This window comes from Nerophis ophidion, linkage group LG04, assembly GCF_033978795.1.
Source record: "Nerophis ophidion isolate RoL-2023_Sa linkage group LG04, RoL_Noph_v1.0, whole genome shotgun sequence".
Classification (NCBI taxonomy): domain Eukaryota; kingdom Metazoa; phylum Chordata; class Actinopteri; order Syngnathiformes; family Syngnathidae; genus Nerophis; species Nerophis ophidion.
This window is the reverse complement of record NC_084614.1, coordinates 28,012,411-28,029,417: the sequence shown is the minus strand read 5'-3', so window position 1 is coordinate 28,029,417 and position 17,007 is coordinate 28,012,411. Positions and strand designations below refer to the sequence as shown.

At 37.7% G+C, this 17,007-nt stretch overlaps 1 protein-coding gene across 3 annotated transcripts in view; it reads left to right on the top strand.

The window, feature by feature from the left end:
• The first annotated feature begins 3,795 nt into the window (after nt 1–3,795).
• LOC133551257 (transcriptional regulator ATRX-like) overlaps nt 3,796–17,007 on the top strand; it is a 61,803-nt gene continuing 48,591 nt past the window's right edge. For 2 of the 3 annotated variants that reach the window (XM_061897766.1, XM_061897764.1), the window contains exons 1-7: nt 3,796–3,903; nt 4,600–4,697; nt 4,763–4,818; nt 4,898–4,929; nt 5,076–5,197; nt 5,380–5,496; nt 5,583–5,692. In XM_061897766.1, coding sequence (XP_061753750.1) covers nt 3,890–3,903; nt 4,600–4,697; nt 4,763–4,818; nt 4,898–4,929; nt 5,076–5,197; nt 5,380–5,496; nt 5,583–5,692 — 549 coding nt within the window. In that variant the 5' untranslated portion in view covers nt 3,796–3,889. The remainder of the gene's footprint in view (nt 3,904–4,599; nt 4,698–4,762; nt 4,819–4,897; nt 4,930–5,075; nt 5,198–5,379; nt 5,497–5,582; nt 5,693–17,007) is intronic. The other variant, XM_061897767.1, reaches the window with a different exon arrangement.

The window sequence follows — 17,007 nt, the reverse complement described above, 5'->3', positions numbered from 1 at the left end:
AAAACACAAAAATGTACAGCTTAACTTGTATTAAAAACTAGTGCCAATAAGTGACCTTTTTAGTGAAGATTTGAAAGTGTCGAGACATGTAGTAGCTCTGAGACTCAACAGGAGGGTGTTCCATAGTTTAGGGACTGCTACTGCAAAAGCTCTGTCTCCTCTGGTCGACAGTCTTGAGTACAAAAAAAAAACATTGGGCATTGTTTGAAAAAATATGATTCCAGTGGCAGCATGTAGAGGGAGATTATTACTTGGCCTAAAATAGAAGGCACTTTAGCACTTGACAGGTAAAAAGGGCTTTTCCAAGGTTGACAGTGAAAGACCTGTCTGTTCTTTTGCCCTTTTTTGTTACATTCTAACAGGGTTTTTTTGTGTGTGTTTTCTTTCATTTTATTTGGACAATATGCGGCGGGGCGCAAATGGCCCACAGGCCACACATTGGACTCCCATGATTCAGGATGATCATTTCGGGGTAATTCATGTTGTTCTCTACAATTGAAAATTGGTAATGGTTTAGTTTATTCTGAATATCATTGACAGTGTCACATGTTTACACTTGCACATTTCAACATGACTAAAAAGGAGTAGGGAGAAGCTGAATTTATGTAATCATGATCTTAGCAATTGTTGATAGTCTGTTCACTTTCTTTGTTTAGCAAGTTCATTAATTACCATTTCAATACAAAAATGAAACGTTTTTTGGATGACAATGACTGGTAATCTACCACAGTTTAAGGTTGTCAAACGCATATATTTTATTAGCTCTAAACTTTCCAAAATGTATGCCAATATTGCAGATACATGTAATCGATGTCAATTGACTCCTGCAAACATGGCACACATGTTCTGGTCCTGTCCCTGTCTAAAAGCCTACTGGATTAATATTTTTAAACATCTTGCAGATGCATTCAATCTTAAATTGACACCTTGTGCAGAATTCCACCAAACTATCAAAAAAATAATCAGACTTTTAGGGATAGTATCGCCTTTGCATCATTAATAGCTCGTATAAGGATTTTATTGGAGTGGAAATCACAGTTTTCCCCCAAGGCCTCCCTATGGTTTAAGGACCTCATGTTTTTCTTAGATTTAGAGAAAATAAATATAATCTGACGGGTACACCAAAACAAGTTTACTTGACTTGGGGCTTTATGATTAGTTACATAGCTAAAAAAAGACAATATAGGATAAATGTGACACTCATTCTTAACAATGAACATTTCCACTTACCTCAATTTTTTTTTAATTCAGTTACACTTCTCTGTATGTTTGTGATTTTTTTTTTGTTACTCTTTTTTTCTTTTAGTCTGTTTGTGTGATTCTCTATCTGCTTGTGGTGAAAAAGAAGACAGTACATTGCTACCCACTGTGACTGAAATGTAGGGCGGGGGGGGGGGGGGGGTATTCTTATTATATGTTTATTATAGTTATTATTATTTATTATCGTTATTTTTTTGTTTGTGTTTTTAGTACCTCTAAAATTATTTTTCTATCAAATGAATAAATAAATATTATATAAAATAAAAAGAAAGAAAATGGTTAGGAATATGTAATAGTCGTAGCTTATAGTTGAGTTTGTATAAATAGCTATTAATTAATATAAACAGCAAATAAGTCAGTAAAAAGTGACAGAACCACTGTATAACAAATAAATAGCAACCAAGTATATGGTAGATTATGATTTGTTAAATATGAATAAATTAAAACAAATAAGGACAAATTATATCAGACACTGTGGTTATCATTAAACAAAACTAAATGACAGAAATCATGATAAATAGTATCAGACTATTTGGTTTTCATTAAATAATACAAATGATGGAATCCCCCCAGGGATCAATAAAGTACAAACCCCGTTTCCATATGAGTTGGGAAATTGTGTTAGATGTAAAAATAAATGGAATACAATGATTTGCAAATAATTGTCAACTCATATTCAGTTGAATATGCTACAAAGACAACATATTTGATGTTCAAACTGATAAACACTTTTTTTTTGCAAATAATCATTAACTTTAGAATTTGATGCCAGCAACATGGGACAAAAAAGTTGGGAAAGGTGGCAATAAATACTGATAATGTTGAGGAATTCTCATCAAACACCTATTTGGAACATCCCACAGGTGTGCAGGCTAATTGGGAACAGGTGGGTGCCATGATTGGGTATAAAAGCAGCTTCTGTGGAATGCTCTGTTATTCACAAACAAGGATTGGGAAACGGTCACCACTGTGTGAACAAATGCGTGAGAATATTGTCAAACAGTTTAAGAACAACATTTCTCAACGGGCTATTGCAAAAAATGTAGGAATTTCACCATCTATGGTCCGTAATACTATCAAAAGGTTCAGAGAATCTGGAGAAATCACTGCACGAAAACGATAATATAACGGATCCTTCGTTCCCTCAGGCGGTACTGCATCAAAAAGCGACATAAGTGTGTAAAGGATATCACCACATGGGCTGAGGAACACTTCAGAAAACCAATGTCAGTAACTACAGTTTGTCCATACATCTGTAAGTGAAAGTTAAAACTATTATGCAAAGCCAAAACCATTTATCAACGACACCCAGAAACGCCGCCGGCTCCTCTGGGTCCGAGCTCGACTAAGATAGACTGATGCAAAGTGGAAAAGTGTTCTGTGGTCTGACGAGTCCACATTTAAAATATTTTTTGGGAAACGGTGAACGTCGTGTCCTCCGGACCAAAGAGGAAAAGAACCATCCAGACTGTTCTAGGTACAAAGTTGAAAAGCCAGCATCTCTGATTGTATGGGGGTGCATTAGTGCCCAAGGTAAGGGTAACTTACACATCTGTGAAGGCACCATTAATGCTGAAAGGTACATACAGGTTTTGGAGCTACATATGTTGCCCTTCAAGCAAAGTTATCATCGACGCCACTGCTTATTTCAGCAAGACAATGCCAAGTCAGTTGTTACAACAGCGTGGCTTCATGGTAAAAGAGTGCGGGTACTAGACTGGCTTGCCTGTAGTCCAGACCTGTCTCCCATTGAAAATGTGTGACGCATTATGAAACCTAAAATACCACAACGAAGACCCCGGAATGTTGAACAACTTAAGCTGTACATAAAACACTAATGGGAAAGAATTCCACCTGGAAAGCTTCAAAAATGTGTCTCCTTAGTTCCCTATAGTTTATTTGGTGTTGTTACAAGAAAATCCCATGTCACACAGTGGTGAACATGCCCTTTCCCAACTACTTTTGCACGTGTTGCAGCCATGAAATTCTAAGTTAATTATTATTTGCAAAACAAAAAAATTTAAATTTATGAGTTTGAACATCTAATATATTGTCCTTGTAGTGCATTCAACTGAATATGGGTTGAAAAGGATTTGCAAATCATTGTATTCCATTTATATTCACATCTAACTCAATTTCCAAACTCATATGGAAACGGGGTGTGTATATTCTGTTCTATCTATTCTATTCTATTTCAGATAAACTCAGAAAATGGGTTTTGATAATAATCATATTCATTTGGAATAATGAAACATATACTGCAAATATAAGATAGGATAAGATACATTATATTTATCCTGCAAAGGGGAAATCATGTGGTTGCAGTGCAGAATTGTAGATACAAGAAGTCTACAAAAAATTAAGGTCGAACAATAAATAACCAAAAATATACTGCACACACACAGCTTTTCTGCTCACGGCAGACTCTTTACGTTTATTTAATTACGTTTACTCCTTTACCTAATCGCTGTTACTGTTAGTAACGTGGGAAATATTTAGGAAACAGCGGCAATCATTTCAGTTTTTTTACTCCAAGCCAGCAGGTGGCAGTGTTCAACCTTCACAGACAAGGGCGTCGTTTTAAACGGAGAAATGAGAGCCTAGTGAATGTTCGTTTTTTTGTTGCACGATGCTGCGTTCAAAGTAAGCACAATGTTGCCATTTTTCGGATGTTTATAACACAACAATTTAAGACATTTTCCTAAATGTCGTAGCGATGCTGAGGTGAACATCGGAAAAACACCGCTAGCTTTGTTGACAAATAGCTAGCTTAGCAACATGCTATGTTAGCTACATCAGCTAGCAGCCAGTTTTCAAGCCGTTTCCGATTAAGTTTGGGGATAATGTAGGTGGAGTTAGCGGCGTATTTTAAACTCTGAACCAACTCCAAACATCATGTAGACTGCAATATTGTCTGTTTTCCCGCTGTTGGTACTTAATTTCCATTTTGTCGTCGTTGGACCTAGTGGAAATTGCTGTAAAAAATGCCTTGACTGTTGAGAAGTGTCGTCGTAATAACTGAGCTAAGCAAGAACCGTCTTTATTTCAGATACTTGATTATTTGCTTCCAACGTTAACAAATCTACCAAGCCATGTATTTTTTTTTCTAAAACGTTATGTTTATTTAAATGTACTACATTTACTTATGTATGCACTAGTGGTATGGAAAAAAGAACCCTGTCTCAAACATCCAGATTTCCACAAGAAAAATTTGTAGTAGTATAATTGTATTCTCTGTTAAACAAATATTCTGAATACCTAATGTAATTATGTGGATTATAATATATCCTACAGTATTGTTCAGTAACCATTAATATATCACTTCTTTGTTGACTGCAGTTCTTCGGACAGTAAACTGAATGTACTGGTCAGCAAACTGCACGAGTATTTGGCCCATTCTACTCCAGAGGACAGCAATGGCTCAGCTGAGACTGATGGTAAATTCACAGAAAAATCCTCATGATGTAACATTTTTTTGTTGACATGTACTTTTCATTTATAGATGTGACAAACAGGAATGGTCCTGTGGAAAATTCAGCTGGTCAACATACAATGGAGGTAAACGATTATTGGTACATACAATTGTAACCTTGTGATTATAAAATAAAACAAAAAACATTTAAAATGTCCTTTTTAGCAGGCTGCTGCAGACACAAAATTCTCCAAAAGGCGAGTTTGCATTTCTTTTGCATTCCCACGTGTATAGAAATACTCTTTGGCACTGAGATAGCAGGATAATTGCAATACTTTTAAACAAATGAGACAACAGGAGAAGTATAATGCTAATATTTACTTATGTCTCAATATGATTTCAGAAAACCTTCTGTTGTGACAAAGCACTCTGGCCTGGATGAATCTGGGGACTCTAACGATAGCGACAATGTGGATTTCCCGTTCAGTGCAAACGGTCACTCGGAGGTCACTCGCTTGCCTAAAGGTAGTCTTTTCTACATCACCTTGATAATGAGTTCAACACTTTTTCTTAGCTCTGTTTAATGTAAAATTGAACAACACTATTATTTTGTGATTTAGTAATGATACCGATAAAACTATATATGTTATGTATTGTGTCAAAATATGTAAACAAATGTATTGACAGAAATGCTATGCTTTGTCCAGGCACCGTTGTGGTTCGACCTGAACCTGTAGATAACGGAAGAGATGACTTCAGGGGGCCAGAATTTCGCAGCCGCAAAAATAACGCTATACGTAAAGAATTTTCAAGAAGACGTGGAGGTCAGTCATCTTTTCGTCATTTTTGTTCAAACTAAACTATTTCTTCTGAGCCTATTTTTATAGCTAACAGTGGTATGCTTTTAAAGGAGGCGAACTTTTGGAAATTGTCAGTTGCTCTGCTTGTGGCCGGCAAGTGAACCATTTCCAGAGAGATTCTCTTTATCGCCACCCAGTTCTGAAAGTACTAATTTGCAAGGTGAGTCTGAGTGTGTGTTTTCAGAAATAAACATAGAACTAAACACATCGCTAATGTCCTTGTTGTAACAAAGCTTCTCGGCAATACATCTTAAATGGGGCAGTATGGTTTAAGTGGTAGAGTGGTTGCGGGTTTGATCCGAGGACTCTGCGATTATATGATTGTGATCGCTGATCATGATAAATTTGAGTTCAATCTTAGTGATTAGTTTTTAGCAATAATTACCTTGTTCAAAGATGGGGAAATGTCCGTTAGAAGATACCGCTGTAGTAAACAGTGGGGATTCAACGGTGCTTGGTATAATCCTACACAGAAAATCTGCCTTCATTGACTGTTTACCTTGTGTGTTTTTTCTGTACACGAGCGTGTGTTAATCTAAATGTGTTTGTGTGTGTGTGTGTGCACCACTATCCCTGTCCACCGTCGCGAAAGTCAGGCTCGTCACAGCGTAATTAATGTCCAATCAGCTTTGTGCCTCTTCCCCCTTACACAACTGCAAGTGCAACCCAAATGAACAAAATAAAGAGAAATGGCCAACACTAGCAATAAAAGTTGAAACGCAATGTTTAAAAGAAGCACCATTTTAGTGACAGACTTTAATTAGTCTCACTGACTGCTTGGCCTCATGTTGTGTGTGTGCAGTAATCCTGCCCTGAATGCGGTCTCGCAGGCAGGCACAGAATGTTCTCGTGTATTTGTCCCGACTGGGAAAATAACCACACCTACTAATTCTGCAAATAAATCCATATGATTAAACTGACAATGGAAGTTAAGATAATTAGGCTGCACGAAAAATATTGGGCTGACATAAGGAATTATGAAATACGTATAAGAAATAGCTCAGATTAAAAAAAAAAAAAGAAAGAAAAAAAACTTTGTGAAGCGATATTACCCGTTTTGTCCGAAGGGGGTTTAGGGTGAGCAAGTCAAACGCTCCTGTTCTCCTACTGTGCTCACAGTAAAGAAACATTCTGTCGATCGTGTGGGACTTCTTCAGAGGATGACATTTCCTGTGCTATTTGCACTAAATTTCCTGCAAATATTCAGGTAGGAGGGGAAAAAACATCACACATAAACACATCAAACCTTATCAGCCATTTGAAATGCCAGCTGTGTTTTGAAAATCAACAAATATAACTGAATGGCTAAAGAAGCTGCCCCAAAGTCAGCTGCAAAGAAAGGTATGCACAAAATACAGTTAAATCTGAATTTCAAAATATGATAATTAACTTAATAAAAGTTTTGCGTCATTTTTTAGCAGCAGTAAGTATCTGAATTAGTTGCATTTTGTCACGTGACTTCTTCTCGAAAGTGAAAAACAGTGGTGGTCAACCAAGCCAATATTGCTGTTGTGCAGCAAAGCAGCTCAAGGTATGCAAGGGGCCTAGCTCTTCCTGTAGAAAGCAGATGCGAGCAAAAAAATCACACTATGCAATGGAACAGATTCTATACTTGTTATCAAAAATCAATCTGTCGAGTGATATCAAGGATTATCCGTTGTAGTTTCCAGACACATTGAACTAGCTAGTGTGCCAGTTGTCATTCTATATGACAAAAAAGATGAAAACTTGTGAAAGCATGGAGGCTTACAACTTCTTTGTGTGTGGCTGGTTTAAGGAAATTGGTATCATAAGACTCTCCCATATAAATATGCACTGTATTGTAAAGTTGCATTTCGTGATTTAACTTTGCGTTTTGCGAGGACTCGTCCATGTAAACAAACAATGACAATATAGCACCCGACAGCTGACACCCATGACTGCATAACAGTGCATATCAATTTCATTAAACCGCTTCAAACAGTGAATAATATACAGGGATGGGAATTTTCTGCGGAATTCCGCCGATTTTGGCGCCGCCAAGGTGGTTTTTGTCTCTGCGTTAGAGATGAGCGGATAGTAGGGGTGTAACGTACGGTACGTGTATTTGTACTGAACCGTTTCGGTACGGGGGTTTCGGTTCGGAGGTGAACCGAACGTCACGGAGATATTAAGTAGCGCACAGCACGTTGTGTAAACAATGCACACCGAGGCACCATGAATTGATTTACGTGGACCCCGACTTAAACAAGTTGAAAAACTTATTCGGGTGTTACCATTTAGTGATCAATTGTACGGAATATGTACTGTACTGTGCAATCTACTAATAAAAGTTTCAATCAATCAAAAAAATAACAACACACGACATGCTAGCAGCGATCAAGGTATATGATAGACTGACCACACCTCCTCTTTTCATGGGATATGTCCTCTTTGCGGAGCTGTCCAGGTGGAGTTTCTTAAATGCCTCAAATGTCTGGCATTTTAAGTTAAGGGTTGCGTGTATTTTCAATGTACGTTCAGGGTTACGAAGGGGTTAAAAACAAAAAGAAAAGTGCTGCACAGCAGCAACATTCGTGAGGGCGTGGGAGACAGAGAGAGCGAGAGAGTTATGATAAATGCGCATGCGTGGCAAGCTCTGCTTTTTAACCATAGATTTATCAGGTTTTATTTTTTATTATCTATAGCAGTGGTGTCAAAACTGTGCCCCGGAGGCCATTTGCGGCCCACAGCTAATGTTTTAAAGGCCCAAGACACATTTTAAAAATACTATTAAAATAAACAAAAACATAAACAAAAGTGAAATAAAAAAGCTTTAAGGCTAAATGTAATTTAGAAAAAGTTGCAACGTTGACTGATAAAACAAAGCTGTTTTTTTTTCTTTCAAACTGTCATCGCTCAAAACATATTGAATCAAAATCAATGTTATTATGAATTATTGACCTGTCCAAGTTTCCGATTACTTCACATCAAATATTCCACTAAGAAAAATGTTGTTGGTGGAAGATTTAGCAAATTTGTTAAATAAATAATAAAAAAAATTATATTTTGTTGTTTTCTTACTGTACCGAAAATGAACCGACCCGTGACCTCTGAAACCGAGGTACGTACCGAACCGAAATTTTTGTGTACCGTTACACCCCTAGCGGATAGGCAATTATATCATCCGCAACTGCATCACTAAAGTCGTCATCCACCCGCCATCCATCCAAACCAACATTTTATCAAAGCCACAACCGCCTGCCACCCGCCCGTTGTTATATATCTAACATAGACGATGCAAGGCATTAGTGAGGTTAGACACTGTAACTCCCTCCAAATAGCACAGACACAATGGCTTTCTTGAACTGGTTTATTTGAAGGCTTCCTTTCCCTTCAAATTCAACGTGAAAACTGTAAGAAATAAAGCACGTTACAAACGTAAAAATAATAACATGCACAGCATGTGGATCAAACATTTTACCAAATAAAATACCAACAAATGACAAACAAATACCTCGTTGGCCATACCTGGAAGTAGCTTCCTTACATCCGTCGACAGACCAAACGAGACACTTCAAAATAAATGTATGCCCACATACTGTTTCAAAGAGTGCTGCTCGTTTTTCGTATGTGGGTAACAACATTTAACTATTTATAAATGGTTGATTTATATAGGCTAGTAAGGTAAAGTGTTGTACCTGACAAGTTTTGGCTACCTTGCTTCTGCAGCCTTCATCAGAGGTGTCACGTGATGTTAGCGTGACGTTGTCTGTGACGTGTTATATGGATTGTACCATCAGGTGTTGTCAGGTACAACACTTTACCTACTAGCCTATATAAATCAACCATTTATAAATACACGTCAGTAGGCTAAATGAACCTCTTCAACATAACATTTAACTATGTATATATTGAGATAGGCGCCAGCGCCCCCCGCGACCCCGAAAGGGAATAAGCGGTAGAAAATGGATGGATGGATGGATGGATATATATTTCCGAATGGTTCAACCGCCACCCGCCCGAATTTATTTAAAATCTATTTTTTCGTCATGTCACCCTCCTGACCCGCGTCCGCGGATGAGACCGCAAACCGCACATCTCTACTCTGCGTTGACCTAGTTATCAGTACAAGGCAAAGAATTCCAAATAATTTAAAAGTGTGCAAGAATTTGATGTATGTGTAAACTTGTATACATACATTTCTTCACATGATACATTTTTATGAAAATATTTGCTAATAAATGTGAAATTTTGGTCAGGAGAATATTGTTAGATTTTGACTCAAAATAGCAGGAAATGTATCCTAAGCTAACATAGATTTCAAAATTTTTCTGGGGGGGCATGCTCCCATACCCCCCTAGCACCCGAGTGCGGCCGCTGTACGGCCTTCTGCAAAAAGGTGTTTTAGGATTAAAAAATATTCAGCTGATTTTGTAAATCTTCATTCCCATCCCTGAATATTAAGTTGAGTGTGCCAATAATTTTGTCCAGTCCATTTTTGGAGTTCTATGTAAAATAATATCAGATTTGGCTTTTCCTTTTTTTTGTGTGTGTGTGTTTCCAATGCAAATAAAACAAACATGTAAATACCAAAGCGTTAGTTATTTCAACAATTTTCTGGTAGAAATAGTGCGTTATCTAACAGAAGCGCAGGGGTACCAATATTTTTGGCCATGACTTTATATGTATTAGAGTTGTCAAATGATTAAAATATTTAAGCGCAATAATCACATTTTGTTCAAAGTTAACTCAAAATTATTGTGATTAATTGCAGATAGGTATAATTTTTAATCATTAATAATTAGTGATATTATGTACAATACATGTTGTACAATTTAATGGTCTTCATATTGCTGCATGGCAATGTTTTAACCTTCTGTATTAATTAATAAAAAGTAATATTGAGCCTACTAATCATTCTGTCATTGAGGACTCGACCAGATCATGTTATAAAATAATTTACAGAATATTTCAGCTAGCAAGTACGCCCACAACGCGGACACGCTGCTTCCGCTCCAGACAACCCTGTGCGTATAGCTTACGTCATCGAAACATCGGTTTTGGGAGCACTGTTCTTTTGAATAAAGTATATATTTTTCTGGCCAAATTGTCTGTGCATCATTAGTCAATAGCGCTCAAATAATAAAGTATATATAGCCATTCTTACTGTAACTACCTGCTGGTGTTTATGTGTATGTTAGTGTGTTATGATGGCCATTTTCCCCATGGTCTGTGAACGCAATGGAGAATGAACAAGCGTTGTGCATCTTGTGTGAAGCACAGAGGCAGACGTGTATGCACAGAGGAAATACTTGTCGAAATTGGGCCCGTTTTTATTACAAAGTTGGCAATAAGAGCTAAAATGAATTTCAGACTATCTTTATTTTCGTTGGGACGCTACAACACATTATATTATACAAATATACTGTATATATGGTAAATGGGTTGTACTTTTATAGCGCTTTTCTACCACTTTCTAAGGAGCCCAAAGCGCTTTGACAGTATTTCCACATTCGCCCATTCACACACACATTCACACACTGACGGCGGGAGCTGCCATGCAAGGCGCTCACCAGGACCCATCAGGAGCAAGGGTGAAGTATATTGCCCAAGGATACAATAGACGTGACTAGGATGTTAGAAGTTGGGGATTGAACCAGTAACCCTCAGATTACTGGCACAGCCACTCTCCCAACTTCGCCACGTTTTATATACAAAATACGGTCATAGAATAGAATACTTTCTATTCTATTCTATTCTATTAATTTATTTTGTTAGTTGTGGCGGCTAATATGAAGCCGTACATTAAGGAGAAACCCTACATGTAGTTAGAAAAGTTTGCAATAAAAGTCTCCTTTCGGCATCCTGCCGACCATTGCTGTTGCAATCACTATTTTGTTTTTATTTGCGATTTACACAAAGTGCCAACTTCACTGGTTTTGTACAATGTATATAAATTAGGAGTGTGGGAAAAAATCGATTCGAATTTGAATCGCGATTCTCACTTTGTGCGATTCAGAATCGATTCACATTTTTAAAAAAATCGATATTTTAAATTTTTTAATCTTTTTTTATTTGATCTTTTATTTTTATTTTTTTAAATTATTCAATCCAACTAGGGCTGGGCGATATATCGATATAAACGATATATCGCAGGTTTGTCTCTGTGCGATATAGAAAATGTCTATATCATAATATTCGATTATATGTTCTCACACCGTTGCTTTTAGCTGCGTGCATTACATTACTGGCGTTTCTCACCCCTTCTCGTCTGTCCTTCTCACAGAGACGGTAAACAAGCCCGCATTGTTACGTACGTCACATACTGTCGCGCGTCTAGCGTCATATGCTCTCGCCGAGAGCTAACGTTGGCATGGCTAACGTTAGCTGAGGCAGGTCGAGTTGCTTTTAGCTGCGGGCATTACACAACGCAAGCCCTTCTTCTTACATACGTCACATACTCTCGCGCGTCTACCGTCATAGCTCTCGCCGATCAAAGAGGTAGCAGCATGGCTAATGTTAGCTGAGGCAGGTCGAGCGAGCGGAGCTTGTGACAATACAAGAGAGAGATGGTGTGAAACTCATCACAAATGGAGGAAGAACAATAAATGCCCAAAATAAAGAGCAGAGGGTCCATCATCGGGCGGTGGTTTGGCTTCAAGTGATTCAGCAGACAACAGCAATATGCAAAGTATGCAGCAGAAGTGTTACTACAAAAAGCTAGCAACACTATTAATTTGTTCTTTCATTTAAAAAGTCACCCGTGAGAGAATGAAGAGTATTTAATAAATACAGTTTTGGTCAATTGACTTAGTTGTGGTTTCCCTCTCTGCGTGAAAGTTTAAAAGTAGCATATATAATGCAGTATGAAGAAGAATGTTTTAATGTAGACACATAGAATCTTCATACTGCTGTGATTATATGCATCAAGTGTTCATTCAAGGCCAAGGCAAAATATCGTAATATATATCGTATATCGCAATATGGCATAAAAATTTTGCGATATTAATAAAAGAAAATATGGCCCAGCCCTAAATCGAACAAAACAATACACAGCAATACCATAACAATGCTATCCAATTCCAAAACCAAAACTGACCCAGCAACACTCAGAACTGCAATAAACAGAACAATTGAGAGGAGACACAAACATGACACAGAACAAACCAAAAGTAGTGAAACAAAAATTCATATTATCAACAACAGTATGAATATTAGTTATAATTTCAACATAGCAGTGATTAAAAATCCCTCATTGCCATTATCAGTAGACATCTATATATAAAAAAAACAATAGTGTCACAGTGACTTACACTTGCATTGCATCTCATAAGCTTGACAACACACCATGTCCAATATTTTCACAAAGATAAAATAAGTCTTATTTTTGGTTCGTTTAATAGTTAAAACAAATGTACAACGTATATATATATATATATATGTATTATATGTATGTTGATAAAAACATTGTCCTTTACAATTATAAAAGCTTTTTACAAAAATCTACTACTCTGCTTGCATTTCAACAGATTGTGGTAGATTCTGCTGAAATCCTATGTATTGAATGAATAGAGAATCCTTTTGAATCCGGAAAAAATAGTTTTTGAATCGAGAATTGTATTGAATTGAAAAAAAAAAAATCGATTTTGAATTAAATCTTGACCCCAAGAATCGATATTGAATGGAATGGTGGGACATCCAAAGATTCACAGCCCTAATATATATATACAAAACCCTAAACCAGTGAAGTTGGCACGTTGTGTAAATCATGAATAAAAACAGAATACAATGATTTGCAAATCCTTTTCAACCTATATTCAATTGAATACACTGCAAAGACAAGATACTTAACGTTCAAACTGGTAAACTTGATTTTTTTGTAAATATTAGCTCATTTAGAATTCGATGCCTGCAACATATTTCAAAAAAGGTGGTACAAGTGGCAAAACAGACTGAGAAAGTTGAGGAACGCTCATCAAACACTTATTTGGAACATCCCACAGGTAAACAGGCTAATTGAGAACAGGTGGGTGCCATGATTGGGTATAAAAGCAGCTACCATGAAATGCTCAGTCATTCATAAACAAGGATGGGGCGCGGGTCACGACTTTGTGAACAAATGCGTGACCAAATTGTCGAACAGTTTAAGAACAACATTTCTCAATGAGCTATTGCAAGGAATTTAGGGATTTCACCATCTACGGTCCGTAATAACATCAAAAGGTTCAGATAATCTGGATAAATAACTGCACGTAAGCGATGATATTACAGACCTTAGATCCCTCAGCGGTACTGCATCAAAAAGCGACATGAGCGTATAAAGGATATTACCATATTGGCTCAGGAACACTTCAGAAAACCACTGTCAGTAACTACAGTTTGTCACCACATCTGTAAGTGCAAGTTAAAACTACTATGCAAAGCGAAAGCCATTTATCAACAACACCCAGAAACGCCGCCGGCTTCGCTGTGCCCAAGCTCATCTAAGATGAACTGATTCAAAGTGGAAAAGTGTTCTGACTACACATTTCAAATTGTTTTTGGAAACTGTGGACGTCGTGTCCTCCGGAACAAAGATGAAAAGAACCATTTGGATTGTTATAGGCGCAAAGTTCAAATGCCAGTATCTGTGATAGATGTTGGTGCCTTATTGCAGTAGGAGAAAAATAAAATAAATATATATATATATATATATATATATATATATGTATGTATATATGTATATGTCTATATATGTATGTGTGTGTATGTATATATATATATATATATATATTTGTGATCGGAAACGCGGATGCCGAGCGGGGCTAAAAACAAAGCAGAAGGCTAATCCCCACAGAACACCACTTCCCTCCATCCTGAAGCCGGATTTAAATGGAAGATGCGAGACTACTGGTCTGGGTAAGGAGTCAGTTAAATTAGAACAAGTTTTTTCTGCTTTGAGTGTTTCAGAGTTGGACATGTGTTTTACTGAGGTGGCTAACTATGATGCGTGCAGTTTATCAAAGCAACAAACAAACAATCGGAAAATTCCCGTCGTATCAATTCCTAGATATGGTCGGAATTATACTAAATGCACTGGGCATAATAAACACAACATTATTAATATTGCTATTACGGATAATTTGATCAAAAATTCCCTAAAACAGCCCACTACCTATAATATAGGTTTTTTAAACATAAGATCATTGTCTCCCAAAACGTTGTTAGTTAATGATATCATCAGAGACAACAATCTTAACGTCATCGGTCTCAGCGAAACCTGGCTTAAACCAAACAACTTTTTTGCGCTAAACGAGGCATGTCCTCCTAACTTTACACATGCGCATATTGCCCGTCCTCTTAAAAGGGGTGGAGGGGTCGCACTAATATACAACGAAAACTTTAACCTTAGTCCTAACATAAATAATAAATATAAATCGTTTGAGGTGCTTACTATGAGGTCTGTCACACCGCTGCCTCTACACCTGGCTGTTATCTACCGCCCCCCAGGGCCCTATTCGGACTTTATCAATGAATTCTCAGAGTTCGTTGCTGATCTAGTGACACACGCCGATAATATAATCATAATGGGGGACTTTAATATCCATATGAATACCCCATCGGACCCACCGTGCGTAGCGCTCCAGACTATAATTGATAGCTGTGGTCTCACGCAAATAATAAATGAACCCACGCATTTCAACGGTAATACGATAGACCTAGTGCTTGTCAGGGGTATCACCGTTTCCAAAGTTACGTTACTCCCGTATACTAAAGTATTGTCCGATCATTACCTTATAAAATTCGAGGTTCAGACGCATGTTCGGCAAACTAATAATAATAATAACTGCTATAGCAGCCGCAACATTAATACGGCCACAACGACAACTCTTGCTGACCTACTGCCCTTGGTAATGGCACCATTCCCAAAGTATGTGGGCTCTATTGATAACCTCACTAACAACTTTAACCACGCCCTGCGCGAAACCATTGATAACATAGCACCGCTAAAGTTAAAAAAGGCTCCAAAAAAGCGTACCCCGTGGTTTACAGAAGAAACTAGTGCTCAAAAAATTATTATGTAGAAAGCTGGAACACAAATGGCGCACGACTAAACTTGAGGTGCACCATCAAGCATGGAGTGATGGTTTAATAACTTATAAACGCATGCTTACCTTAGCTAAAGCTAAATATTACTCAAATCTCATCCACCGTAATAAAAACGATCCTAAATTTTTGTTTAGTACGGTAGCATCGCTAACCCAACAAGGGACTCCTTCCAGTAGCTCCACCCACTCAGCTGATGACTTTATGCAATTCTTTAGTGAGAAAATTGAAGTCATTAGAAAGGAGATTAAAGACAATGCGTCCCAGCTACAACTGGGTTCTATTAACACTGACACGATTGTATATACGGCGGATACTGCCCTCCAAAATAGTTTCTCTTGTTTTGAGGAAATAACATTAGAGGAATTGTTACGTGTAAATGGAATAAAACAAACAACATGTTTACTTGACCCACTTCCTGGGAAACTGATCAAGGAGCTCTTTGTATTATTAGGTCCATCAGTGCTAAATATTATAAACTTATCACTTTTCTCGGGCACTGTTCCCCTAGCATTCAAAAAAGCGGTTATTCATCCTCTTCTTAAAAGACCTAACCTCGATCCTGACCTCATGGTAAACTACCGACCGGTGTCTCACCTTCCCTTTATTTAAAAAAATCCTCGAAAAAATTGTTGCGGAGCAGTTAAATGAACAATTAGCGTCTAACATTCTATGTGAAACCTTTCAATCCGGTTTCAGGGCAAATCACTCCACGGAGACAGCCCTCGCAAAAATGACTAATGATCTATTGCTAACGATGGATTCTGATGCGTCATCTATGTTGCTGCTCCTCGATCTTAGCGCTGCTTTCGATACCGTCGATCATAATATTTTATTAGAACGTATCAAAACACGACTTGGTATGTCAGACTTAGCCCTGTCTTGGTTTAACTCTTATCTTACTGATAGGATGCAGTGCGTCTCCCATAACAATGTGACCTCGGACTACGTTAAGGTAACGTGTGGAGTTCTCCAGGGTTCGGTCCTTGGCCCTGCACTCTTCAGCATCTACATGCTGCCGCTAGGTGACATCATACGCAAATACGGTATTAGCTTTCACTGTTATGCTGATGACACCCAACTCTACATGCCCCTAAAGCTGACCAACACGCCTGATTGTAGTCAGCTGGAGGCGTGTCTTAATAAAATTAAACAATGGATGTCCGCTAACTTTTTGCTACTCAACGCCAAAAAAACGGAAATGCTGATTATCGGTCCTGCTAGACACCGACCTTTATTTAATGATACAACTCTAACATTTGACAACCAAACAATTAAACAAGGCGACACGGTAAAGAATCTGGGTGTTATCTTTGACCCAACTCTCTCCTTTGAGTCACACATTAAAAGCGTTACTAAAACGGCCTTCTTTCATCTCCGTAATATCGCTAAAATTCGCTCCATTCTGTCCACTAAAGACGCTGAGAT